The 27,652-nt window shown below is 45.1% G+C and overlaps 1 protein-coding gene across 1 annotated transcript in view; it reads right to left on the reverse strand.

Moving 5' to 3' along the window:
- Window positions 1-6,521: 6,521 nt before the first annotated feature.
- The window catches only part of bahcc1b (BAH domain and coiled-coil containing 1b), a 68,166-nt gene continuing 47,035 nt past the window's right edge, over window positions 6,522-27,652 (reverse strand). Inside the window, 13 exon segments of the mRNA XM_029685111.2 lie at window positions 6,522-9,283; window positions 9,429-9,665; window positions 11,459-12,891; window positions 14,771-14,905; window positions 15,440-15,741; window positions 15,915-16,032; window positions 16,244-16,379; window positions 19,491-19,565; window positions 19,764-20,164; window positions 22,023-22,140; window positions 22,142-22,203; window positions 22,336-22,571; window positions 27,408-27,649. Coding sequence (XP_029540971.2) covers window positions 9,074-9,283; window positions 9,429-9,665; window positions 11,459-12,891; window positions 14,771-14,905; window positions 15,440-15,741; window positions 15,915-16,032; window positions 16,244-16,379; window positions 19,491-19,565; window positions 19,764-20,164; window positions 22,023-22,140; window positions 22,142-22,203; window positions 22,336-22,571; window positions 27,408-27,649 — 3,705 coding nt within the window. The 3' untranslated portion in view covers window positions 6,522-9,073.

Consider the following 27,652-nt stretch of genomic DNA (forward strand, 5'->3'; position numbering starts at 1 on the left):
AGATGTGAATTTGTCCAATGGAAATTCACATTTGCAAATGTTGGACTAATGGTTACACCCTAGATCAGCTAGATGCAGGCAAGAGTGTGCAAGGCGTTATTGAATGTGTCACTGTCTGTCACCTCAAATTTTCCTTGTGATCTGTGTGCACATATGTTGTAAACTTTCATTCATAGGCTAGGTTGTAGAAACCTCATGATGGGTATAGGGAACGTTTGAGTATCATTTAGTAGCCTAAACCAATCGCTGTTACATTGAACTGGGTGAATGGAATATGAATGACAGTCAACCAATATGCTGTAATAGAAATAAGCTATGCTCATGAAAAGTAAAACATTTCCCCCCCTTATCTCAAATGGCACCGATCCGCCACTGGATCCCAACAACAAAATGTATTGAAATCTGAAAATATTTCATATTGACTGAAAGTGACATGCACAGATACAGGTAACTGCCAAATACATGGAAACACTGAGTGAATAGGGGATACAAAGTACATTGAAAGTAGGTGCTTCCACACAGGAGTGATTCCTGAGTTAATTAAGCAATTAATATCCCATCATGCTAGTGTCATGTTAGTGGTCACTGAATGGTTTGATGAGCATGAAAACAACGTAAACCATATGCCATGGCCGTCTCAGTCACCAGATCTCAACCCAATTGAACACTTATGGGAGATTCTGAGGTGGCGCCCGAGACAGCGTTTTCCACCACCATCGTCAAAGCACAAAATGATGAAGTTCTCGTGGAAGAATGGTGTCGCATCCCTCCTATAGAGTTACAGACACTAGTAGAAACTATGCTGAGGTGTGTTGAAGCGTTTTGGTTTGTGGTGGCCCAACACCCTATTAATACACTTTATGTTGATGATTCCTTTATTTTGGCTGTTACTTTTAGGTTTCCATACAAGGTTAACTGTCCATGTATTTTTAGATCCTATACCAGAGTAGGTGGGTAACCGTGTGTTGGCATTTTAAGAAATCTGACAATCCCTTAGGTGGATCTGAGAAGTTTGTGTGACATTCACGCAGTGTGTGTGTGTGTGTGTGTGTGTGTGTGTGTGTGTGTGTGTGTGTGTGTGTGTGTGTGTGTGTGTGTGTGTGTGTGCGTGTGTGTGTATGTGTATGAAATATTGATAAGCCATGAGGGAACTGGGTCTCATCCTCATTAGTTGTTCCGTTGTCTTGTCAGCACTGGAAAGAGGAAGTTTGTCACTGGCCAGAGGGCAAACACACACACACACATTCCTCATCTCACTGCCCAAGACCTCCCGGACTCCCTACAGAGTGGATTTGGGTATCCCTGCATAACTGTGTGGTCTGGCAAGGGACTGGTAGGCAGGTCAAAATGCCCAATAAGATCTCACAGTTTGACCAATTTCACTTCAGATTCCAACTTTTGTTCACATTTCTCCAAACATAAAATGTTGAAGTTGCACCAAAAGTCAAATTTCTAGGTGTTTTGGACACCCTGGGTTGCTCCCCCTGCTGAAGTCACACCCCGGGTTGCTCCTCCTGCTGCAGTCACACCCTGGGTTGCTCCCCCTGCTGCAGTCGCACCCCGGGTTGCTCCCCCTGCTGCAGTCGCACCCCTGGTTGCACCGCTGCTGTCGCCAGTGCCTCACGGCTTGTGAAGTTCAGGCATTCATTCCGAATGGTTAAGTTAAGGGTTTAGGGTTGAGATAGGGTTAAAACAACAAACTAAAAAATGAATGTCTTTCATTGGGATTGAATAAGCGACCCTCAGAGAGGTCACGTCTTACTCCCATCCGCCCCCCCTATTAACAACGCCCTAGAAAAACCCAAGCCTACTTGATGGTAATAGTGCTTAACGTTGCCCGTGGTGGCTGGTGGCATCTCTCGATGTCCTGGGTACCTGGACGGACGTCGGATTTAGAAGTGGATCTTGAGCGACCTTGATGACAATGCCGCACATAGACCAGCCATGTTAGTTTGACATAGACCGAGAGCAGAATGTGACATAGATACTGTGGGGGCATTGATTACGATGAGAGGCGCATTGCCCTGAGATGGTCCGTGGCAAGGAGAGCAGTTAGGGGAGAGGGGACCATGTAGAGGCTAGAGACAGAAATGGACACCACCAGACAGGGAAGGGGATTTCTTAACTGTAGATATATGATGGCTAATATTTTATCTCTGCAATGTGTCTGCAGACACGATCTTAGGAAAGAACACACTGAGCGTGGAGAGGAATGGGGGATGGGGCAGGATGAGGAGAGGTCAGGGGAGGAATGGGGGTCTCCAATTTCTGATGGATACCATACATTTACAGTACATTAACATTTCAGTAATTTAGCACTCTTATCCAGAGCGATTTACAGGAGCAATTAGGGTTAAGTGCCTTGCTCAAGGGCACATCAACAGGTTTTTCACCTAGTCGCTTGGGGATTCATCTCAGCGACCTTTCAGTGACTGGCCCAACATTCCTAACCGCTAGGCTAACTGCAGCCCATACAGGTGAAAAGGAACGAGGGTCTCACAAATGAAAACAGTGTGTGTGTGTGCTGTGGGGGTGTTAGCTTGTCCTGTAACAAAGTTGCAATGCCTGGTTGGGTCTTATACAAATATATGTCCTGTCACCTACTGTCTCCAGGGCAGACTAGAACAGCTTGGCACTGGCTGCCGCCTTACGCGGTTACTGTACACACACACACGCACACACACGCACACGCACACACACACACACACACACACACACACACACACGCACACACACAGGCAAGAATTCCGCACTGACGCACACACACACTTCAACCACATCCAGATCATATCCCAAATATCACACACATTCCCAAACAACCTCAGATCGTATCCCTCATATCAGCTGCATCCAGTAAAAATGTACACGATGTTTGACCTACACGATCCATTAAAACTCCAATGCCAGTTGGAAACGTCCCCAGAGTTGGAACAGTCAACCACCACCAGTATCCAAGGCCTTAAATCTTCTCCTCAGAGGATCCAGTTCCATCTCAGTATGTAGTGCTACGCCAGATTTCAGCCGTGTGAATCAGCACTAACTGGGAGTATTACCCGGGCTCTGTGCATGATATCCCTTTCAACATTAACATTGGTCAATCGTGGGTACAGTTGGTACAGCTGGGGCACACGATTAACTTATTTTGAGTGCTGTGTGCTATCCCATAACTGGATTCAAAAGAAGTAGGAAGATTACTTGGACTTCTCTAGCATAACCTTCAAAAACTAATTGGTTGTACCACAGTATTTGTTACTCCCCCCTTCCACTCCTCCGGAACTCACGCTTGTAACCCTGTGCAGAGTTCACAGCTCTCACTGAACAGCCATTGGCCAGAATCCAGGAAGAGGTTAGCAGGATCCACCAATCAATCACTCAGGCCTGAATGGGTATTCAGGAGAGGAGACAAGAAGGGTTAGGGTTGAGCCGGGGATGTTAACATGAAGTTAGGGTTAGGGATATGGTTAAGGATGAGCCAGGGTGTGAACATGAAACTAGGGTTAGGGTTAAGCTTAGCCCGCTTTCAGGATAGGAAAATGAAGACTGCAACTCAGCTCCACCTGTTACTACTGCCAGCTATATTCACAGACACAGGTATGCACCCACGCACATGAACACACACATACACACACACTTATCCATAAGCAGACAGATCACACAGGATATCAAGTGGACGATGGATGAGGCGAGTTGGAGTAGTGGTGATCTCCTTCTACTCTCCTTCTACTCTCTCCTAGCCCATGTTCCCAAAATACCCCAACCACATACACGTAAGCACACACACACGCACACACAGACACACGCACAGGTTTAGAATACTGTGTCCTGTCTTTGTATCTGAAAGCCCTTGTCCCATTAACCCCAAGGTCATCCCTAGCTCCGCCCCTGGTCTCCTATTGTACCTCTATCTCCCTCGGCATGCTGGGTAAAGTAGTTTAACAATGTCAACAAGATAAGCCCAATGCAAACGTGCAGATAAGCAGTCAAAGACTGCTCTTAATGTCTGTGTTTTTTCAAGGCGTTGGTTGGATGAGAGGGCGAGTGGGGGGATGTAGTAGGAGATATTAAAAGTAAGCAGTGTGTGTGTTCTCTGTGTGTACCTGTGTGAGTGTGTGTGTTTGTGTGTGTGTGTGAGTGGGTGCGTATGTGTATGTTCAGACTGGCAGGCACACAGCTTCATATCTCTGTGTTTCCGCCATAAAGAGGTAAACCGCCCACACATCCAGCTCTGACAACAAAAGAGGATAAACACACACATACCACAGGATAATGTATGGATGTCAAACACACAGAAGTGGAACTAAACATACTGGCCAGTGGAGGCTCCTAAACTCGGAAGTTCATTAATCTGATCCTCCTCAGTGAATTTCATTAATGTCAAACTTTTAAAACATTTAAAAAATTATCCTTTTCAGATTCAACTATACTAAATACAGTGTACTTGGAAAGTATTCAGACCCCTTGACTTTTTACACATTGTGTTACGTTACAGCCTTATTCTAAAATGTATTTAATTGTTTTTTTCCCTCATCAATCTACACACAATACCCCATAATGAAAAACTGAAACATCATGTTTACATACAGTACCAGTCAAATGTTTGGACACCTACTCATTCAAGGGTTTTACTTTATCTGTCCTATTTTCTACATTGTAGAATAATAGTGAAGACATCAAAACTATGAAATAACACATATTGACCTTCAACGCCGCAGAAATGTTATGGTCTCCTTCTCAGATCTGTGCCTCGACACAATGCTGTCTCGGAGCTCTACAGACAATTCCTTTGACCTAATGGCTTAGTTTTTGCTATGATATGCACTGTATTGTGTGTAGATTGATGAGGATTTTAAAATATATAATCAATTTTAGAATAAGGCTGTAACATAACAAAATGTGGAAAAAAGTGAAGGGGTCTGAATACTTTCCAAATGCACTTTTTTTGCAATGAAGGTCTACAGTAGCCTCAACAGCACTCTGTGCGGTAGCACCATGGTGTAGCCGGAGGACAGCTAGCTTCCATCCTCCTCTGGGTACACTGACTTCAATAAAAAAACTAGGAGGCTCATGGTTCTCACCCCCTTCCGTAGACTTACACAGTAATTATGACAACTTCCGGAGGATGTCCTCCAACCTATTAGAGCTCTTGCAGCATGAACTGACATGGTGTCCACCCAAAGGATCAAAGGATCAGAGAATGAATCTAGTAGTGAAAGCTATAGCTTTACTACTGAAAGCTATAGCTAGCTAGCACTGCAGTGCATAAAATGTGGTGAGTAGTTGACTCAAAGAGAGAGAAAGACAACAGTTGAACAGTTTTGAACAAATTAATTTCTTCCAAAATGAAGGAGAAGCAAGAGTGAGATAGAGAGATTGTCATTTTTTTTCACTTTCAGTTTCACTTACTTAGCTAGAAAATGCAGCTAACTAGTTTAGCCTACTGAAACACCCTGATCAAACAGAGAAATGCTATGTTAACTAGCTGGCTATGACTATCCAACACAATACTGTCACTCTTCCAAGTCAAGGTAAGCTTTTGGTTTAACTCATTTATTGCCACCGGGGCCACCGGTGTAAGTGCTAAACTGCTTACTGACGGTACACTGTAACGTTACTGCATGATTGTAGCGGGTTTACTAATGTGTTAGTTCTATTAGCTATGTTGACTAAAAAACAAAATCGTCCTCCCTCATCTTAAATGGCACAGACCACCACTGGTACTGACAATGATCATTAGGACAGTCACTCAGGAAAGGAATGATTCAACTTTTCCAGTTTTAACCAGTCAAAAACACACCATAGGGGGCAGCACAGAAGCCATTTTGAATTTAAGAGAAGATCAACATTCCCCAAATTCTGACCTAAAACATTACAGAGGAAAACAAAAGTGACCTTAGATCAGTGTTGAGATCCTCTACTCGTCGTCTGTAAGTTGCCATGAACCGACTACAGTAACATGAGGCAGGGTATGGCAGTAATCCATGTGACAAAGGATACTGTCAAAATGTAAAATGTAATAAACGGTATGAATGTATCATGGGAAGTATCAAATAATATAATTCTCAAAGATATACACTTTGTCCTAGAAACTCTATACACTACAGGGGATTGTATAGGCATTACACTCACACACACTGCGTGCTGCACACACACCAACGCGCACACACGACACACACAGGTTTTAAATGAGGGTGTTCTTGCATGGGTAATGTGATATGGCTGCATTGTAGTCTTAATGGTTCTGTTCCGTTTGTATTATTCTAAATACCTGACCCACCTGTGCTGCCTGAAAAGTCTACCAGTAAACCACACTGTACGCACGCACACACGCACACACACACACCATAGCTCTATCACTCTCACTTTCACTCAAACATTTCAGTTTCCTTTCCCCCTGCTTATTTTTTCTTTCTGTTTCCTTCTTTGTGCACCTAACAGTGGATTGTGAAGGAATTTTAACTTCTAAACTAGATCCAGGTACTTGTATATGTACTATAAAAATACATTTAAAAACTTTGCTGATATCATTTTTAGTGTTTTTTTTAATGAAACGCAACACAAAGGCAATAAAATTAAGATAAATAACTTTTCTTTTTTTTTCTTTTTTTTTTACACAGGGGAAATATTTTAGTCATGTTTCCAACAATGACCGAGACAAATGTTACAAAGTATATATCAATCCTACAAAGTAAATTGTTTCCAGTGGGCCTCCAAAACAGGTTGCACAAGGATGATGACACTTTACCCAATGTGATGTTTAGAACTGAATCCAGTGTTTCTTTAAGAAAATACAGCCTTTTAAAAATGGTTTCAAGACCTACAAAAAGTAACATAATATGGATGTTCACATTAGATTTCTTTTAAAGCTTTTGCTTCGCAGTGTAACAGCAACAATGTTTAAAAAAGTCCATGTACGTCGCAAACGAAAAGGCATTAATGTTGTCCTTGTAAAAACCTCAACACTGAAAACACAGTCACCCCAGGCTTGCATAACAGTCAGGAAAAAGACAATGGCAAAATAAAAATATTAAAAACAGAAAGAGACATTTTTGGCAATGCAGGAACAAGATTAAGCACAATTTTGATTTGATCTTTTTTCTAAATATATATTACCCTCTTTTGATTGGCTCTGATTGTCCTCTACTTTCATGTGATGTCATATACGGTTGTCATGGAGCCTTCAAGTGCAACAGCCGGGCAATGTGCAGAAAGAAAACGTTGCTCCCATGGCAACATGGTGGTGAAGCGATGTTCTATGCCAACAGGTATGAGGGAACACAGGTATTTTACTTCAATATGATTGCAGGATCCCGGAATTTTGATTAGATTGAATATTTTCATATTTGTATATTTCTTCATATTGTATTCTAATGTGATCAAGCGTAAACATAGATGCGCTTTGGTTTTGTTTTTTTGAGGCCAGATAAATACCTACATAGATCTCCTCTAGGAATATAATATAGATATAGAACTTCTAGAACTCTCTGGTCTAGATCTTTAAGGATCAGCAAATAGAAGAAACTTGGTTTCTGTCCAGTATTTATATTTCTGTTAAACCCCCTCAGGAGAATAAGTACATAACAATAGACACAATAAAAACATATATGAAAAATATACAAAACAGACCAATGATGATGTCGACACAAAAAGCCTTTTCCACTTTTCTTATAAAAACATCCCCTTCCATCCCAAGTCACCAAATCCACCCTAATCCCAAAAATGGGACTTGAACCCTTCCCTTGTAGCATATTTACAGCTTTACCCCTCATGGACCCCATACCATCCCATCCCCACCACATACTCAGTGCAGGAAGAGAGGACTAAAACTTTCTCCTCCCTAAGCCAAAAGAACAACTCAAAGAAAAATATTTGAAAAATAACACAACCTAAAGAGAAACAAAGAGGGATATATTTCTCTCTTCAAGTATATTATATATGTATACTATGTACAGTTTAATCATAACGTCTTTATACATAATGCTGTACAACACACAGAAATAGACAAATAATTAAGCTGTACATCTATGCACCTGAATAGGAGGATATGAGAGGTATTGAAGTGTATGGCTTGACTGGAGAAATAATCATCCTTTTTGTCTTTTTTTTGTCTAGAGAAGAAGCTGTTAGTAAATCGATCTATATATTAATTAATATTTCTAGATTTACGTTTAGTAGGTTTACTTTCTGAGTGTTAAAGACATTGAGGGTTTTCCATGGTGAGGTCTAGACTAGAGACCAATGCACGCACGCACGCACAGACAAGCAAACACACACGCTAAAGCACTATTTACTCTGAGCTCTTCAAGTACCAAATGCATCCATTACAACCACTCAGCACACAAACGCACTCATACTCTCACTCTCAAACACACACACTTCAGAACTACAGTGTTTTTGGTCCTGTTGGGATTTCTCAATCCTGCCGTTGTTCATTTATCATCAGACCAGTGTGGGCACCAGAAAGACCATTAAACCCTGAAGGGGGAGAGAACAGTCTCTGCTCTCCTCTCCTCTCCTTACGTTCTCTCTCTCTCTCTCTCTCTCTCTCTCTCTCTCTCTCTCTCTCCCAGTCTCTTTCGTGTATTCTATATAACCAGATCTATAGGCTGAGAAGTGAAAACAACATTCTCACTTACAGCAACAACCTGGTGAGTCTCTCTTTGTCAGACTGCCTAAGAGTCAGTCTATGACAGTCTTTGACTCTATGATAGACTGTAAAACAACTATTGGAGACAGAGTGTAGAGTGGGCACTGTTTGTCTTTGTTTTAGGTCAGTAGAGTACTGAAGTCCCTCTTCAGGTCAGATGACTCCCGTGCTGATAATAGAATCCACTGCGGTCCAAAGTGCTGTTATCCCTGTTGGGGTTTGGGATCGTCCACACCCAAATAAGACCAAGAACCAAGATCCAGAACCAGCAAGAACTAGAACCAGAACAAGGAACATCCTCCTTTCTGGACTCTCTAGTTCTGGACAGAACCATGCTTCACTGACACCAGCGCCAGTAGCTCGGTCCAGCCTTATGAGATGAGGTAGCCATCTTGAAGGCTTTGTTTTGTTTACACTCCATAGTTGTTGCTAGGGGACGATGGCCACGCCTTCGGCGCTGACTAGCTGGCCTGTGGTTGGTTCGTAGGTTCCAGCCAGGTAGAACAGGTCCTGAGCTCCGCCCCCTGACTTGCGTCTGCGAATCAGGTGCTCGTACTCGGCTCGGTTGACCACCTGACAGCGGTGTGAGATGGTCTGGACGTCATTCTCATCCTCGTGGCTTGATTGGTACAAAGCATGCTGGGTAGAGGGGGGATAAATTGAAAATCAAAAGATAAATAAAGAGCCACTTCCTTAATCCCATGGAGAAATAGATTTCATTTGATTATTTGTTGATCATTTGATCAAAAAGTTGATCAAGTTGTTGAATGATTATCCATCGTACCTTTCCGTCGTGGTGCCTCTTCCCCAGGCGTGTTTCCTCGGGATGGTAGAACCACTTGACCCTGACCACCATGCTGGAGGACCAGGACTCCCAGAGGCTCTCCACTCGCCCCACATAGGGCAGCTGGGGCCGACCGGGGGACAGGAATACAGCACAGTCCCCCACATGCACCGTCTCACCACCACGCACGATCGCCTTGTAGAACAACTTACGGGCCTTACCCTTCAGACCACGCCTCTGTAGGGAGAAAAAGAGGGGGGACGTTAGGAGGAAGTCCAGGTAAGAACATGGAACCAAACTTCTATGATGGCAAAATGGTTATGGCCAGATCCTTTAAAGCAGTGGTACTAAAACCTTTTCAGCAAGAATCATGTTTTTTTTGCCAGAACTTCTGGGACCCCACCCCACCCCAAATCTAATGACAAAACCTTAAAATTGGTCAACTTTGATTTTCACATCAACAAATAACCTTCAATTCATTACATTTTCAGCTCTCCTATCAAAATTAAGAAAACCAAAAAATACAAAATAAAAATGCAAAAAATACAATACATTTTTCAATAACGTTTGTCGCATAAAATTATATAAATCTGTACTCTTAATTTTGAGTTCCCCCTCAAAATGTAAATATTTTTAAATTTGGCGACACCACTGCAATTCCTCCCGACCCCGACTTTGAATAGCACTGCTTCAGAGTATTTAGAGGGCCCTGGTTTTTCTGTAGCTTGTATCTATAATGTGACCCGTTTCAAGAAGCTAGGCGTATGTCGCACATCACTACTTCACAGGAGAGGCATTTGAACGTTTTCTAAATTCATTTTTATCAAAATGAGTTTTTGGGTAGAAATGCCTTCTGGAACATGTGAACTTTCATGTGCCTTAATAACAAACTTGCATGCAATCTGTAAATGTGAATACAATTGTTAAATTACGAGCCTAGTTAGTTTAAGTTTAGCGACAGAAAAAGACAGGAACCTTCCCGCTAGCCATGATTGTCTGAGATAATGGATGGGCTGGACATGCTGAAAGATGAGTTCGGATTGGTCTGCCATGCAGCACGTAAATGTAAATAATCCCTGCTACCGCTGCTTTTTTGAAAGATATAACATTAGCCATGGAGAGCTACAAAAGTGTTGCTACTGCTTTCAACAACATTGCTGCCCAGAATTTAGCAGGAGCTATCAACAAAGATCAGTGGGAAAAAGTTGTGATGGAATACTTTCTGCACACGGTCAGTGTGAACCGGAGTGACTTGACACAACAACGGGCCCAACAAGCTGTAGCTACAAGCCAAATGGAACAGACACTCTGCCATGAAGCATTCATCCATGTATACGGGTACATGTTCAGATATCATAAGTTTCTCATTTTATCAGAAAGTAGTTAACATTGCAAGATAAAGCATACTGTTAGCTAGCTAGCGATCATTAGCTTGCTGGTATGATCTATATAGTAATGTTATTTCATACCTCAGTAATCTAGTTATAGCCTAGCTAGCTAACATTGAACCTAGTTGGTTAGCTTTAGCTACTTGCAGATTCATACTCCAGCATGTCATGCTTGGTGGCTAGCTAAGACAATCCATTTGTACTGTAGCTATGGGTTGGGATTATAGTTAATTGTTTAGCTAGAAAGCGACGCTAGGCCGATTGTGCATCGCCCCACGGACATCCCGGTCACGACCGGTTACGACAGAGCCTGGGCGCGAACCCAGAGTCTCTGGTGGCAGAGCTGGTGCTGCAGTAAAGTGCCCTTAACCATTGCACCACCTGGGAGGCCATAAGAATTTGTTCTTAACTGACTTGCCTAGTTAAATAAAGGTTAAATAAAAAAAAGTCAAATGTAAAATGTTGCCATGTAATACCAAATCGAGGCAGTCGGTCACAAATGTAGTGATCTTACTCAAAAAGTCAATTTAATAAGACCTTGCTCAATAAATCTATTTCAGACTGTGTTAACCATCAAGCCTCCCACATTCCAGGTTACAGGACAGATTATAATGGCCTCTACTTTGACTCTGTGTGTCTCACCTGCGTGGGGTTTCCAGACCACTTCCACAGCTGGCGACCCGGCAGGAGGGCGGACATATTGGGATGGGGGTCCGGTGACAACATCCTCTGCCTCTTGGCTGCTGGGTGGTCCTTGGGAGGTTTGGGCTGGGAGGCTGGGGTGTTGGGGGTCGAAGTGTGTGTGTTGGGAATCGCAATGTGTGTATTGGAGCCGGAACCATCTCTCCTCTTGGTTTGGTTTTTGGCTGCGCTACTGCTACTATTAGTCCTTCCCTTTGATGTGTACTCTTTCCTGTCCTCTCCTCTGTCACTTCCTCTCACCTTTGAACCTCCGGTGATGGTCATGGCTGCCTTGGCAACATAGGCGTGTGGTTGGGCAGAGGCTGAGGAGGCGGCGTTAGGTTTGGGGTTAGTGGAGGGGTCAGGGGTTAAGCGGTTAGAGGTCAAGCTCTGCCTGTGTTTGTGTTTCTGCTGCTGGAGCAGCGCTCTGTGGAGAAGGAGGGATGAAGACCCTTCTTCATCTGAGGAGTAGGAGGAGTCATTGTCGGAAGAACAGAGGGAGGAGGAAGAGAGGGAGCCGGAGGAGGAAGAAGACGAGGAGGACGAGGAGCAGACGGAGAGACGGGAGAGGAAACGTCCCGCACCTGCTGCTGCTGCTCTCCTCCGAGCTACGTCTTCATCTCCATCATCATCATCATCATCATCATCATCCTCATCCAGCTCAGAGTAAGAGCTGGGGCAGTCGCTGGGGCAGTCCAGAGCTCCAAACTCTCCCCCCAGACCCCCTAAACCAGATGAGGGGAGCCCTTTTCTGAGGGCTGGAGCCCCCTTCAGGAGCAGCTCAGACCTGGACACTCCACTCTCTCCTCCTCCTTTCTTCCTGTCCTTCACTACCAGAGCAGGGTGGATGTACCTCAGGGGTGCACCCGCCACCCCTGCAGAGGGACCCTTGTGCCCCCTGCCACCCCCCAGACGCAGCAGAGCTTTCCCATTCTTGGTTTTGGGCGACGTCACACCCTCGTGATCCAGCTTCACCAGGAACTGTTTTCTGTCTCTGTCACTCGACTTCCTGTTGGAGGGTGCTGTTGTCATGGTGACAGAGTCCCTCAGCCCCTGAGGCATAACCGTGGTTACAGGCCGTTGGGTTCCGGTACCGAAGGCTCCAGCGTAACCGTTGGCGATGCTACTGAAGGAGTCGATCTCGAATGGGGAACGGAAGATGCCCTTGAGGGGAGCAGGAGGGGCAAAGGGGTGTGTGGCGGGGCGGTGGAACACCCCCAAGTCTCGCTGGTGACCCCCTCGGTGGGTTTTACGAGACGTCCCGTTGAACAGGAAGAAGTCCACTGGAAGTCTCTTTGCTGGCCAGCTTAACGAGGAAGTGTTACCACTGGTTACACTCTCTGATGTTGTTGAGGAACTATTGGCCCCTGGCTTGACCTTTTTGGGTCGTCCTACTGGAAGAAGAAACAGAATAAAGAGAAAGGGTGAGAGTGAGAAAGAAAGGTAGACAGCGAGAGAGAGACTTATAAACAAGATTGATCAACCTAACCTTCCTTTAAAGCAGGTAAGTCAATGAGAACATATTCTTCGTAGCCATAAATAACAGCCTTTACTGTAGAGCTGGAGGCAACTTGTCACATTTAGTCTGTGTTGAGTTATGAGAATGCTGTTTGACTGGAGGGCATTCAGACCAGTGACAGTTGGAACAGTGATGACGTTAGACATGAGGGGGGTTCCATTGAGAAGGAAGAAGTGTTGAGATAAAATCATATTATATATGTGTATTATACATGAGTAAAGCTGGTCTGAATAGTAAGTTGGCCAGGCGGGCCTATGAAGCAGTTTGTCTTGGGGCTACAGTGACTGATTGGGGCTGGGATGGTGAGTGATGAGATGACTGATGACTGGTTGTCTATGCTATCTATCTCACTGGTGCTGTAAGCCACAATTCTAAACAAATGGGAGGAACTGGCACCATGTACACGGAAGAAAAATATAAACGCAACACACAACAACTGAAAAGATTTTACTGAGTTACAGTTCATATAAGAAAATTAGTCATTTGAAATAAATTAATTAGGCCCTAATCTTTGGATTTCACATGATTGGAAATACAGATCTGCTGGCCACAGATACTTAAGAAAAAACTTAAGGGCGTGGATTAGAAAACCAGTCAGTAGCTGGTTTGACCACCATCTGCCTCATGCAGTGTGACACATCTCCTTCGCATAGAGTTGATCAGGCTGTTGATTGTGGTCTTCAATTGCTGTGCGAAGTTGCTGGATATTGGTGGAAACTGGAATACGCTGTCGTACAAGTCGATCCAGAGCATCCCAAACATGCTCAATGGGTGACATGTCTGGTGAGTATGCAGGCCATGGAAGAACTGGGACATTTTCAGCTTCCAGTCCGTAGCTTATGCCTGCCCATATATACCGTAACCCCACCAACACCATGGGGCACTCTGTTCACAACGTTGACATTAGTAAACTGCTCGCCCACACAACGCCATACATGCATGCTGTCTGTCATCTGCTCGGTACAGTTGAAACCGTGATTCATCGGTGAAGAGCACACCTCTCTAGCGTGCCTAGTGGCCATCAAAGGTGAGCATTTGTCCACTGAAGTTGGTTATGATGCCAAACTGCAGTCAGGTCGAGACCCTGGTGAGGACACAGATGAGCTTCTCTGAGACGGTTTCTGACAGTCTGTGTAGAAATGAATTTGTTGTGCAAATTCATAGTTTCATCAGCTGTCCAGGTGGCTGGTCTCAGACGATCCCACAGGTGAAGAAGCCGGATGTGGAGGTCCTGGGCTGGCGTGGTTACACGTGGTCTGTGATTGTAAGGCCCTTTGAACATACTGCCAAACTCTCTAACAACGACTTTGGAAGCAGCTTATGATAGAGAAATGAACATTCAATTATCTGGCAACAGCTCTGGTGGACATTCCTGCATCCAGCATGCCAATTGCACACTCCCTTAAAACTTGAGACATCTGTTGCATAGTGTTGTATGACAAAACTGCACATTTTAGAGTTGCCTGTTATTGTCCCCAGCACAAGGTGCACCTGTGTAACGATCATGCTGTTGAATCAGCTTCTTGATATGCCACACCTGTCAAATGGATGGATTATCTTGGCAAAGGAGAAATGCTCACTAGCAGGGATGTAGATACATTTGTGAACCAAATTTGAGAGGAATAAGCTTTTTGTGCATATAGAAAATTTCTGGGATGTTTTATTTCAGCTCATGAAACATGGGACCAACACTACATGTAGCGTTTCTGTTTTTGTTCAGTGTAATACCGTGGAATTATGCTCTGAGCCATTACCTGGTCTCCGCTCCTGGCTCCTCCCTCCTGTCTCCCCATTGGTTGGTCTCTCTGTGGGCTTGTCTGTACTGTCCTGGGTGGAGCTTCTGCGACCACGACGACCAGGTGAGAGCAGGGCTGGAGATGGCTCCGCACCTGAGAGAGAGAGAGAGAGAGAGAGAGCGAGAGAGAGAGAGAGAGAGAGTGTGACAGGGAGAGTTTATTTGTTAGCCATTCTTTCTTTTTTTCCTAATTTTCTTATGATTTAATTAAATGTATCGACCGAAGATTACACAATACAACAGCAGTAGTGTTATACCTGAATACATGATTATATGTACTATTACTTTTACTACTGAAATTAACTGTATTTCATTATCCTTGCATTGTACTGTATTTACTGAAATGCTGTACCACTATACTGCTTTGGCAATATTTACAAATTGTACTTCATGCCAATAAAGCAATCTTTATTAGACGGGAGGGAGGTAGGACAAAAAATACTTAAGGAGTGAAGCTGGATTGAATGTTGACAGACTCCAGTTTTCTCCAGACCATGTATTTACACTCCAGGAATGTGTATATATATGAATATATGAGAGAGAGAGAGAGAGAGAGAGAGAGAGAGAGAGAGAGAGAGAGAGAGAGAGAGAGAGAGAGAGAGAGAGAGAGAGAGAGAGGTGTACTCACAGTGTATCTGATAACCTGGGGGTAGCAGGCGTATGTTGGGCAGAGAGATTCTTCCTCTGTCTCCGTCATCAAACTCCACCATCACACTGCCCTCCTTCTCCTCCTCTCCCAGACCCCCTCTGTGGACGTATCCAGGGTAGAGGCAGCGGGAGCGTTCGCTCCAGTAGGCACAAACACGCATCCCGGCAGTCAAGATGGCTTCCGTCTGTGGCCGCACATCCAACACCGCTTCCTCTAATAGCTGTTCTAGAGAGTAGATCCTTGGTCTGTTCCCCCTCTCCCCCTCAATCACTACACGGAATCTAGGAGAGAGAGAGAGAGCGAGGCGGAGAGAGAGAGAGAAAGAGAGAGAGACAGAGAGACAGAGATTGTATTAAATGTATTATAAGCCAGTCAGCCAGTCCTTTACATCAACATGTCTATCGGTGATTAAGCAGGCCATATCAGTAGGTATCAGTAGGTGTCAGTGCCTTACATGTCAGGCAGGTCCAGAGTGTGTAGTCGAGCAGCATACAGCAGCTCATCCTCCTTAGATATCAACACCTTCAGACCATCCACCAGCATCTCCCTGCTCAGCACACAGTTAAGCACTGCTGCAGAGAGAGAGAGGGAGGCAGAATAGAGAGCGAGAAAGAACGAGAGAGACAGAAATATGAACATTTAGACTGGTTTGTGACCCTGTGTGTGTGTGTGTGTGCGTGTGTGTGTGTGTGTGTGTGTGTGTGTGTGTGTGTGTGTGTGTGTGTGTGTGTGTGTGTGTGTGTGTGTGTGTGTGTGTGTGTGTGTGTGTGTGTGTGTTCTCACCTGGTGCTCTGCGTGTGTGAGATATATGCTCCATGTCTTCCTCCTCCCCCTCGGAGAAGCTACTCTCCTCGTCCAATCGGAATCCTTCATCAGCCGCAAAGCTCTCCAGCAGCCGGCTCACTGCACGCCCTTTAGCCTGCGACAGGAAATTACATCATTATACTATATACATCTTTATACTCCTAAACCAGTGGTCGCCCTCCCATGTTCCTGGATAGCTACAGAGTGTGCAGGCTTTTGTTCCATCGCAGCACTATTTCACCTTTATTTAACCTGGTAGGCCAGTTGAGAACAACTTCTCATTTACAACTGCGACCTGGCCAAGATAAAGCAAAGCAGTGCGACAAAAACAAGAACACAGAGTTACACATAAACAAACGTACAGTCAATAACACAATAGAATAATCTATGTACAGTGTGTGCAAATGTAGTAAGGTTAGGGAGGTAAGGCAATAAATAGGCCATAGAGTAATTACAATTTTAGCAATTAACACAGGAGTGATAGATGATGATGATGTGCAAGTAGAGATACTGGGGCAAAAGAGCAAGAGGAAAAATAACAATATGGGGATGAAGTAGTTGGGTGTGCTATTTACAGATTGGATGTGTACAGGTACAGTGATCTTTAAGCTGCTCCGACAGCTGATGCTTAAAGTTAGAGAGTGAGATATAAGTCTCCAGCTTCAGTGATTTTGCAATTCGTTCCAGTCATTGGCAGCAGAGAACTGTAAGGAAAGGCAGCCAAAGAGGTGTTGGCTTTGGGAATGACCAGTGAGATATACCTGCTGGAGTGTGTGCTACGGGTGGGTGTTGCTATGGTGACCAGCGACCTGAGATAAGGTGGGGCTTTACCTAGCAAAGACTTATAGATGACCTGGAGCCAGTGGGTTTGGCGACGAATATGTAGTGAGGGTCAGCCAACGAGAGCATACAGGTTGTAGTGGTGGGAAGTATATGGGGCTTTGGTGACAAAACGGATGGCACTGTGACAGACAACATCCAGTTTGCTGAATAGAGTGTTGGAGGCTATTTTGAAAATGACATCGCCAGAAGTCAAGGATCGGTAGGATAGTCAGTTTTACGAGGGTATGTTTGGCAGCATGAGTGAAGGAGGCTTTGTTGCGAAATAGGAATCCGATTCTAGATTTAATTTTGGATTGGAGATGCTTAATGTGAGTCTGGAAGGAGAGTTTACAGCCTAACCAGACACCTAGGTATTTGTAATTGTCCACATATTCTAAGTCAGAACCGTCCAGAGTAGTGATGCTAGTCGGTCGGGCAGGTGCGGGCAACAATCCGTTGAAGAGCATACATTTAGTTTTACTTGCATTTAAAAGAAGATGGAGGCTACGGAAGGAGTGTTGTATGGTGTTGAAGCTCGTTTAGAGGTTTGTTAACACAGTGTCCAACGAAGGGCCAGATATAGACATAATGGTGCTGTCTGCGTAGAGGTGGATCAGAGAATCACCAGCAGCAAGAGCGACATCATTGATATATACAGAGAAAAGAGTCGGCCCGAGAATTGAACCCTGTGGCACCCCCATAGAGACTGCCTGAGGTCCGGACGACAGGCCCTCCGATTTGACACACTGAACTCTATCAGAGAATTAGTTGGTGAACCAGGCGAGGCAGTCATTCGAGAAACTAATGCTATTGAGCCTGCCGATAAGAATGCGGTGATTGGCACAGTCGAAAGCCTTGGCCAGGTCGATGAAGACGGCTGCACAGTATTGTCTTTGTCGATGGCGGTTACGATAACGTTTAGGACCTTGAGCGTGGCTGAGGCGCACCCATGACCAGCTCGGAAACCAGATTGCATAGTAGGGAAGGTACGGTTGGATTCGAAATGGTCGGTGATCTGTTTGTTAACTTGGCTTTCGAAGATTTTAGAAAGGCAGGGCAGGATGGATATAGGTCTATAACAGTTTGGGTCTAGAGTGTCTCCCCCTTTGAAGAGGGGGATGACCGCGGCAGCTTTCCAATCTTCGGGGATCTCAGACCATACGAAAGAGAGGTTGAACAGGCTAGTAATAGGGGTTGCAACAATTTCGGCAGATAATTTTAGAAAGAAAGGGTCCAGATTGTCTAGCCCAGCTGAATTGTAGGGATCAATATTTTGCATCTCTTTCAGAACATCAGCTGTCTGGATTTTGGTGAAGAAGAAGCGGGGGGGGCTTGGGCAAGTTAAAATGCTTATTAAAATGATCGATTATAATAAATTCATTGCTCATCGATTAATTTGGTATTTTAGTGCAGGCCTAGAACAAAAGCATGCACACCCTGTAACCTCTGCCATTTACTGCTGTCAGAACTACCCCTGTCCACCAAACACACACAAACACCTCTTCACCGACACACGCCCGCCTAAAACACACACACACACACACACACACACACACACAGCCCCTGTACTATTCCGGTTTAAGCTGGTTTCCTAATGATGACTGATGATGGAGCTGTAAAATCAGCCTGTTCAACAGGTTTCTGCCTGTATCTGGGCTTTCCAAAGAAAGGACCATATATTACTGCTTGAAAGATGTGTGTGTGTGTGTGTGTGTGTGTGTGTGTGTGTGTGTGTGTGTGTGTGTGTGTGTGTGTGTGTGTGTGTGTGTGTGTGTGGGTGTTTTCCACATGAAGGGACAATATATTACAGTGACAGAGGTTTCATCACCAGAGGGTATGGAATATTACTCACCTCTCTGGGTTGGTGTGTGTGGAAATTGTGTGTATGCGCACATGAACGGGTATATGTATTTAGTACGTGTGCGTGCATGTGTGTGAGTTTAGTAAGTATGTGTGTGTAGATTGGGGTTTTTGTTCTGTGCTGTTTGCTTAGAGTCATGTGTTTGTCACATTCCCTCCGTATGACTATGATAAGATCAGTCAGAGGCAACCACCTCAGGGCTGTTCTCACCAAAACACACACAAACGACATCACACTTATTCAGCAGTCATATATCTCACCAGCTGACAGATTCACGGTTGTTTAAAACTGATCAGCTCATGCAGTTTGGTAATAATAAGATAAGTCATGCGGTAGCTTCTGACTTAAATTCACCTTTTCAGTTACATTATGTACATTTTCCCCATTCCTCTATGCCCACTCATCCTCTCTCTTCTACTCTACCTGTTGTTCCTGCTCAGGACTCCAACTGCCATTTCCTATTTCACACTGCCTCTTTTTGTTTGCCCCTATCCCTCCTTCTCTCATGACCCCCCCTCCACCCATGTTGACCCCCATCCCCACCTGTTTCTTCCTGCTCTTCCTGCCTCTGGTGGTGTCCTCTCTCTGGGTCTCAGTCTCCAGCCAGCAGCCTCTCCTCTGGAACAACCAAACAGGTCAGGACAGGTTAGCATTATAGACAATGATCATAATCACCATGTAGCTAGAGAGAAACCGTAACACGTGCATTTTAACAGTCTCAAGTAGTTGAGGGAGATTTTAACAGAGGAAGCAGTTTTTGATTAACCTAGAGACCCACAGTCCCTCCCCCCAGGTCCTCTCATTCCCCCTCCTCACCTGTCCCAGAATGCTTTGGGGTTCTGAGCTCTTCATCTCGGCCTCCGCCAGAGGTCCCTGGACCCCCCTGCTGTCCTCGAGGCTGTTGCCCACTGATGAGGCCCTCCAGTTAGGTACAGGTTCTCTCCTTGCCCCCTGTGGCTCCTGGAGCTCTGGGCGTCTCCGGTCTGCAGTAGCAGGACGTGGCGTGCAGGGGGCTCCTCTCATCCTCAGCTCCGCACTGGGCAGGCTTGCATCATCACCTTGCCTCTCCTTCTTGCTCCTGGCTTTCTGATTGGCTTGAAGCTTAGCGGCTGGGCCAATCGCAGCAGTGTTCATTGGCGTGTCTTTGGAGGATGGTGGCGTCGTCTTGACGTCATTGGTTCCTTTGTCGCTGTCATAGCTCCCCTCATCTTCCTCCTCTGTGGAAGTAAGGGATCAATAAAATCGATTAGAAACTGACTGGAGATCAGTTGTGACACAACTATCTCAAGCTCAGGCTCTAGTGAAAGACAGTGTAGAGAAGCTACAGTGGGGTCCAAAATTATTGACACCCTTGATAAAGATGAGCAAAAATGACTGTATAAAATAAATAAAACAAATACTGAGATATATTGTATGTTCCATTTTTGGGGGGTAAATTATTGTCTTTTATACAATTGCTCAGAGAAAGAGATTTTGTTTAACAAGTAATAAATGTTTCTCTCAAAAAGGAAGGGGTAAAAATAATTGACCTCACCTTCCAAGGATAACGGCACTGAGCCTTTTTCTAGAAGGTTTTATGAGTTGGAGAACACATTGGGAGGGATCTTTGACCAGTCCTCCATACAGAATCCTTTAAGAACCTCGATGTCCTTAGTCCTCTTCAATTCAAACCGCAGGTTTTCAATGGGTTTCAAGTCCGAAGACAGATGGCCATTGCAAAATGTTGATTTTGTGGTCAATGAAACATTTCTTTGTGGATTTTGTTGTGTGCTCTGGGTTATTGTCTTGCTGGAAGATTCACTTGCGGCCAAGTTTCAGCCTCCTGGCGGGCAAACAGGTTTATGACTAAAATATCCTGGTACTGTAAAGTTCATGATGCCGGTGACCTTTACAAGGGTCACAGGACCAGTTGAAGCAAAATAGCCCCATAACATCAAAGCTCCACCACCATATTTTACTGTATGTATGGGGTTCTTTTCTTCTCATGCTTTCTCACCTGGACACCCAAACCCACCACTGGTGTCCGTGGCCAAATACCTTTATTTTCATGTCACCCAACAAATGTAAACACCTGGAGTTTGCTAAACAGCATTGGCACTTGGATTGGAACTAGTGCTTTGGTCAGATGATATGAAAATAGAGCTATTTGGCCACGCACACCAGTGTGGGTTTGGTGTCAAAATGAGAATGCGTGAGCAGAAAAGAACCTCTAGGTATTGAAAGATTGAAAGGTATTGAAAACAGTGGTGCCAATAAACAAACAAAAAGTATCACTTGTTAAACAAAGTCTCTTTCTCTGAGCAGTTATATTAGTATAAAATAATATAACTTCCCAATTTTTTTACCATATAATATATCGCGGTATTTGAACTATTTATTTTATACAGTCATTTTTGCGGTCAAGGAAACCCAATGGCTATCTCTCTTTCTCATGCACAGACAAGCATAAGCACACACACACGTACTGTACACGCAAATAATCACGCAGGCACCCATGCAAACACGCAATCACACATGCACATACACACACACAGATCAGATCTTTATTGGCAGCTGTGGGTGGCTGACTGGGGGTCGTGTCGGGTGTCGACACGTTGCTGACACACTTGTCACTTACTCAGTGTTCTCGTCAACACTCACTCACACAAACACACATCGCAAACACTTCGCTGCCTGCGAGGGGACAGGCAGATAGTGGCAAAAACACACACACACAGGACCTAATCAACTGACAGACATTGGGACACTTCACTTTATTTCTATGAAATGTTCATTTGAGATTATTGAGGAAAGGGGGACATTGTGTCTCTACTGGTTGGATTGAGTGGGTGCAGGGGGGGGGGGGGGGGGTGACATTCTAAAAGAGGCGATAGCGAGGTTCACGTTACAGCGCGGGTTTGGGGGCCGCATGCCAGTGGGCAGCCGTTAACGGTTTTAATGGTGTGACAGACGAGCCGGGAAGTGAGAGGAGGCCACCGTGATGGGAGACATCTCACTCACTGACACACACTCTCACACACACTCACACACACTCACACACACAGCTGGGAGACATCTCATTGAGAAGTAACTCACCCTGGCCGGAGGTCTCGCTGTTGCTCTTCCCTTCGTTCACTTCCTGGTTCACAGAGTCCTCGCCCGCTCTGCGGAGGACTCTGGTCGATGGTCCGCCCTGTTTGACCTTTGGCCGACCTCCTCCTCCTCCTCACCCCCTGATTGGGCACCCAGTCCTGCTGGGCACTGGATGTATTTGCTGCTGGGTGGACATGGAGACATGGGTGTGTTAGTGTCAGGGAGTGTATGAGGTGCAAGGTCTACATGTGTGTGTGTGCCTGTGTGTATGTGTACATACATGTGTGCATGTGTGGAGTGCATGTGTGTGTTTTACCTTTGTCACTCTCTCTGCAGTTTGCGTGGGCTCCAGGTCTGGGGTCCACTCTGTGGCGGTGCATGCCCCCTGATGGGGCACCTCTCTGGGCCACAGCCTTCTGCTTCAGCTGGGTCACCCTCCGTGCTAGTCTGGAGCTCAGGCTGGGACGACCTCTCCTCCTCTTGAGGAAGCCATGATTGGTCATCCTCTTCCTCCGCTTCTCTCCATCCCCTTCTGCTTCCTCATCCTCCGCCCTAAAACAAATTAAGAAGAGAGAGAGAAGGATTTTATAAAAGGGGGAAAGATGGGGAGGTGCAAACAGAAAGGCTAAAGAAGATCAAAGAAAAGGTAACAGGTCATGTCTTTCTGCTCTCTCTCTCTCTCTCTCTCTCTCTCTCCCTCTCTCTCTCTCTCTCTCCCTCTCCCTCTCTCTCTCTCTATCTCTCTGTCTCTCTATCTCTCTCTCTCTCTCTCTCCCTCTCTCTCTCCCTCTCCCTCTCTCTCTCTCCCTCTCTCTGTCCTCTCTATCTCTCTCTCTCTCTCCTCTCTCTCTCTCTCTCCCTCTCTCTCTCCCTTTTTTCCCTTCTCTCTGGCCTTTGATGAGTACAGAGAGGGGGGGGGGGGTATTTTCCCGTACGGAGGCTGTTTGGAAGAGAAAGCATTCTGTCGGTAAACTCTGAAATATCCAAGAGGAGTGTGAATATGAGACCCTGCTGAATCACACCAAGAAAGTGGGAGATATAGCTGGCGAGACAGCTACTGAAGAAAAACAGAGCGAGAGAGAGAGAGGGGGGATGGGGAGAGTTGGAGTGAGCAAAAGAAAGAGAGCTAACAAAAGAGAGCACACAGAGCGAGAGCGAGAGAGAGAGAGAGAGAGAGAGAGAGAGAGAGAGAGAGAGAGAGAGAGAGAGAGGCGAGGCAGTCTCAGGGGAGTCTGTCCATTGACCTGCGCTCCAGGGCTGGATCGATAAACACTAACCTCTATTGAACACCACTCTTCTCTCTACCCCTTTTCTCTCTCTCTTCATCTCCTCTCTCTCTTTCTCCCCAGTCTCTCTCTTTCTCTTTCTGTCTCCGTTTCTCTCTCTTTATCTCTCAAAGTGCACGCACACACACACACACACACACACACACACACACACACACACACACACACACACACACACACACACACACACACACACACACACACACTGCTGTGAGCAGCTGGTGTCTGAGGCAGGTGAATCCTATATTCCCACAGAGTGCTCAGCATCTCCCATCAAGAAAAAGAGAGGGAGGGAGGAGGGAGGTAGATTTGGGGAAGGAGCGGAGTAAAGGGAGAAGGGAGGGAGAGGAGAGGAAAAGAGAGGGAGATTTTAGAGGATAAAGTAGGGAATGAGTGGTGGAAAGGATGAGCAGGAAAAAGAGGAGGGGAAGATAGGATCTGTACTGTGAAACCTGAAAGAAATACGAGGTGGTCTAGTTGGTCATTTCAGACAAATACAAAAAAATTCTGCTGAAGTTAAGATCTACAGAGAAGCCATCCACTGGGCACAGGCGTCGATTTAACGCCTATTCCAAGTTAGTTCAACGTAATTTCATTATAATTACTTGGAAAGAATGTTGATTCAACCAGTGTGTTCCCAGTGGGCAGCTTCCTGAAAACTCCTAAACTGCCCCTAACAAACTCCCACGTCCCCCATACCCATCCCCCACATCAACCCTCCATGGCCCAGCCTTAACCTGTCTGTCACCATCACCCCTTACCACTCCTTTCAACCTTTGACCTTTTGACCTCCAGTCAGCCCTAAGCCCCAGCGTTAGCCCTCTGTCAGTGTGCAACAGCAGTCAGTTGACGTAGAGTCACGTAAATCCACAGAGAATAGTGATTGGAGAAAAAAATTGGTACAGTTACATATCGGGATATTCTTTTTGACGATATATCGCATCGTATCGTTTTGACAATATTGCAATATTATTTTTGTGCTGGTTAGCTCTACCTGCACCAAAATTCCAGTATTTTTCCTTCATAGCTTGTTCTCCATCTTCTTTTTAAATATAGCTTGCCAGCTTGTAGTTCTAAAAATCAGAAATGAGTTACATCTTGTTTGTTCAGCTTTTCCTATGGGAAAATGAATGAGAAAAGAATAGAGTTTTGGGATAAACTACGAAAATACGGTCTGAGGTTAACACAGGCTTATGAGATCTTCTACGTTTTGTTCTATGAGATATTATCAGTCAGTTAACTTGACCTTTATGAAATAGGAAGCCTTTATGTGCTTGTTTTGATCACGTAAATTCTTCAAAAAGTGACGTAGCTGATGAAGATTATCTCATAGAATAAAACATATAAGATCTGCTAAGCCTGTGTTTACCACAGACCTTATTTTCGGCGTTTATTCAAAAACCCTACAAAAACTCCATTCATCTTCCCATAGGCTTTGTCCAACGAACCATGGCGGAGTTAGTGCCTACAAAAAGACGCCATTACTATTGCTCTCTATAGGGAGACAATTTGTTTTCAGCACATTTATTTCCATGACTGACCAAAACTAGTTTTCTCATGGCTCTCTCTCATCCCTCTGCAGCAGACATATAGTGAGCAATATGTTTGGAACATCAAATCGCAATAAAATCACACAGAATCACAATGCATATCGTAATAGCACCAAAGTATCGAGATAATATCATAACGTGAGGTCCCAGTCCTAACAGAGTATTAAATTACAATAACAACACCCTTCCCCCCTGTCCTCTCTCCAACACCTCTGTCAACAAGTACTGCCACCAACAGACCGGTCGAGACATTTCTACCTCTTGCAGCTCTCACCACCCCCCCTCTCCGAGATGAAGGAATAAACTATTGATACCGCGCTCATTAATTAAGACAAAAAAATACATCCTGTCACATACCAGCCAACTCCAGTAATTAAACAAATATGTGTGTGTGGGTCGTCTATGCATTTATCTGTGCAGTATGTCAAATCATGCAATGTGTGTATGTGTTTGTGTGTGTGTGTGTGTGTGTGTGTGTGTGTGTGTGTGTGTTTTGTCATTTTTCATTAGTTTGTTGTAATCAGTGTGGTAACCGTGATAAACCTTGAGTTTGTTTAATCAGTTTATCAGAGCGAGGGGAACACGCACTATCAGAGGTGGAGCACAGCCAGAAAACACATTCATCAATATGATGACTTAACACTGGAATTTAACACTGTGTGTGTGTGTGTGTGTGTGTGTGTGTGTGTGTGTGTGTGAGAGAGAGATAGATAGAGAGAGAGAGCATGTGTAGGGCATTAGGGGGTTTGCTTTGTAATCCTGTGTGTGTGTGTGCATGCCTTTGTGAATGCCTGCCTGCGCGCTCAAGTGTATGTGTTAGAAGAAGAGGTTGGTGAGTCATTCATCACTGTGATAAGTTTACATGGGGACTTTGTCCAGCCATATTAATATGTGTTGAGGGTGAGAGGGAGTCAGGATATAATCAATGGTGGTGATAAATATGATTAAATGTGATTAATGATGATTAATGAGTCTCTCCTCTGAGCTGATTAATCTATTAACCCCTCTCATTTAGAAACCACACCGGGTTTACTACCAGGTTCACACACACTCACACATACACACACACCCACACACACACACACACACACACACACACACACACACACACACACACACACACACACACATGCTCAGTACGTGTGTGTGTGTGCGTGCGTGCATGCATGCGTGTGTATGTGTGTTTGTGTGTGCGAGCGAGCGAGAGAGAGAGAGATAGCAGTTCCTCCACTCAGCAGTAGCAGTTCCTCTCATAAAGATTCTCAACAAGGTTCATCTCAGGGTACAATACTTTATTGAAAGCCATATAAGTACAGTAAATATGCACTATATATGCAAAGGTTTGTGGACACCCCTTCAAATTAGTGGATTCGGCTATTCCAGCCACACCCGTTGCTGACAGGTGTATAAAATAGAGCACACTGCCATGCAATCTCCATAGACAAACATTTGCAGTATAATGGTCTTACTGAAGAGCTCAGTGACTTTCAACGTGGCACCATCATAGGATGACACCTTTCCAAGTCAGTTCATCAAATTTCTGTCCTGCTAGAGCTGCCTCTGTCAACTGTACGTGCTGTTATTGTGAAGTGGAAAAGTCTAGGAGTAACAACGGCTCAGCCGCGAAGTGGTAGGCCACACAAACTCACAGAACGGGACAGCCGAATGCTGAAGCGTGTAGCACACAAAAATCATCTGTCCTCGGTTGCAACACTCACTACTGAGTTTCAAATTGCCTCTTGAAGCAACGTCAGCACAATAACTGCTCGTCTGGAGCATCATGAAATGGGTTTTCATGACCGACCAGCCACACACAAGCCTAAGATCACCATGCGCAATACCAAGGGTCGGCTGGAGCGGTGTAAAGCTCACTGCCATTGGACTCTGGAGCAGAGGAAACACGTTATCTGGAGTGATGAATCAAACTTCACCATCTGGCAGTCCGATGGATGAATCTGGGTTTGGCGGATGCCAGGAGAACGCTACCTTCCCGAATGCATAGTGCCAACTTAAACGTTTGGTGGAGGTGGAGTAATGGTCTGGGGCTGTTTATCTTGGTTCCAGTGAAGGGAAAACTTAATGCTACAGCATACAATGACATTCTAGACAATTTTGTGCTTGCAACTTTGTGGCAACAGTTTGGGAAAGGCCCTTTCCTGTTTCAGCATGACAATGCTCCAGTGCACAAAGCGAGGTCCATACAGAAATGGTTTGTCGAGAAAGGTGTGGATGAACTTGACTGGCCTGCACAGAGCCCTGACTTCAACCCCATAGAACACCTTTGGGATGAATTGGAACGCCGACTGCGAGCAAGGCCTAATCGCCCACCATCAGTGCCCGACCTCACTAATGCTCGTGGCTGAATGGAAGCACGTTCCTGCAGCAATATTCTAATGTCTAGTGGAAAGCCTTCCCAGAAGAGTGGAGGCTGTTATAGCAGCAAAAGGGAGACCAACTGAATATTAATGCCCATGATTTTAGAAGAGGATGTGTCCACATACTTTTGGTCATGTAGCGTATCTGGATAGAAGAACCCCTGCGGAGACACTCACCTGAGTCTCTTGGGGCCATCTGAGGCGCTGGGACCCGGGGTAGACTTGCGTTTCCGGGGGCGACCAGGTCGTCTGCGAACAGGGCTGTGAGAGGTCTCTGCTTTCTGGTGGTCATGTTTTCTCTGCAGCTTGGCTAACTCTCTCTGTTTCTCTTTGTAACGTCTCTGTATCTCCGCTAGCTGCACTCGCATCGCTAGCTCCGCCTCATCCATCGTCTCCATGGCAGCCTTCACTGGACACACCTG

Source organism: Oncorhynchus nerka, linkage group LG16 (genome assembly GCF_034236695.1).
Source record: "Oncorhynchus nerka isolate Pitt River linkage group LG16, Oner_Uvic_2.0, whole genome shotgun sequence".
Lineage (NCBI taxonomy): Eukaryota > Metazoa > Chordata > Actinopteri > Salmoniformes > Salmonidae > Oncorhynchus > Oncorhynchus nerka.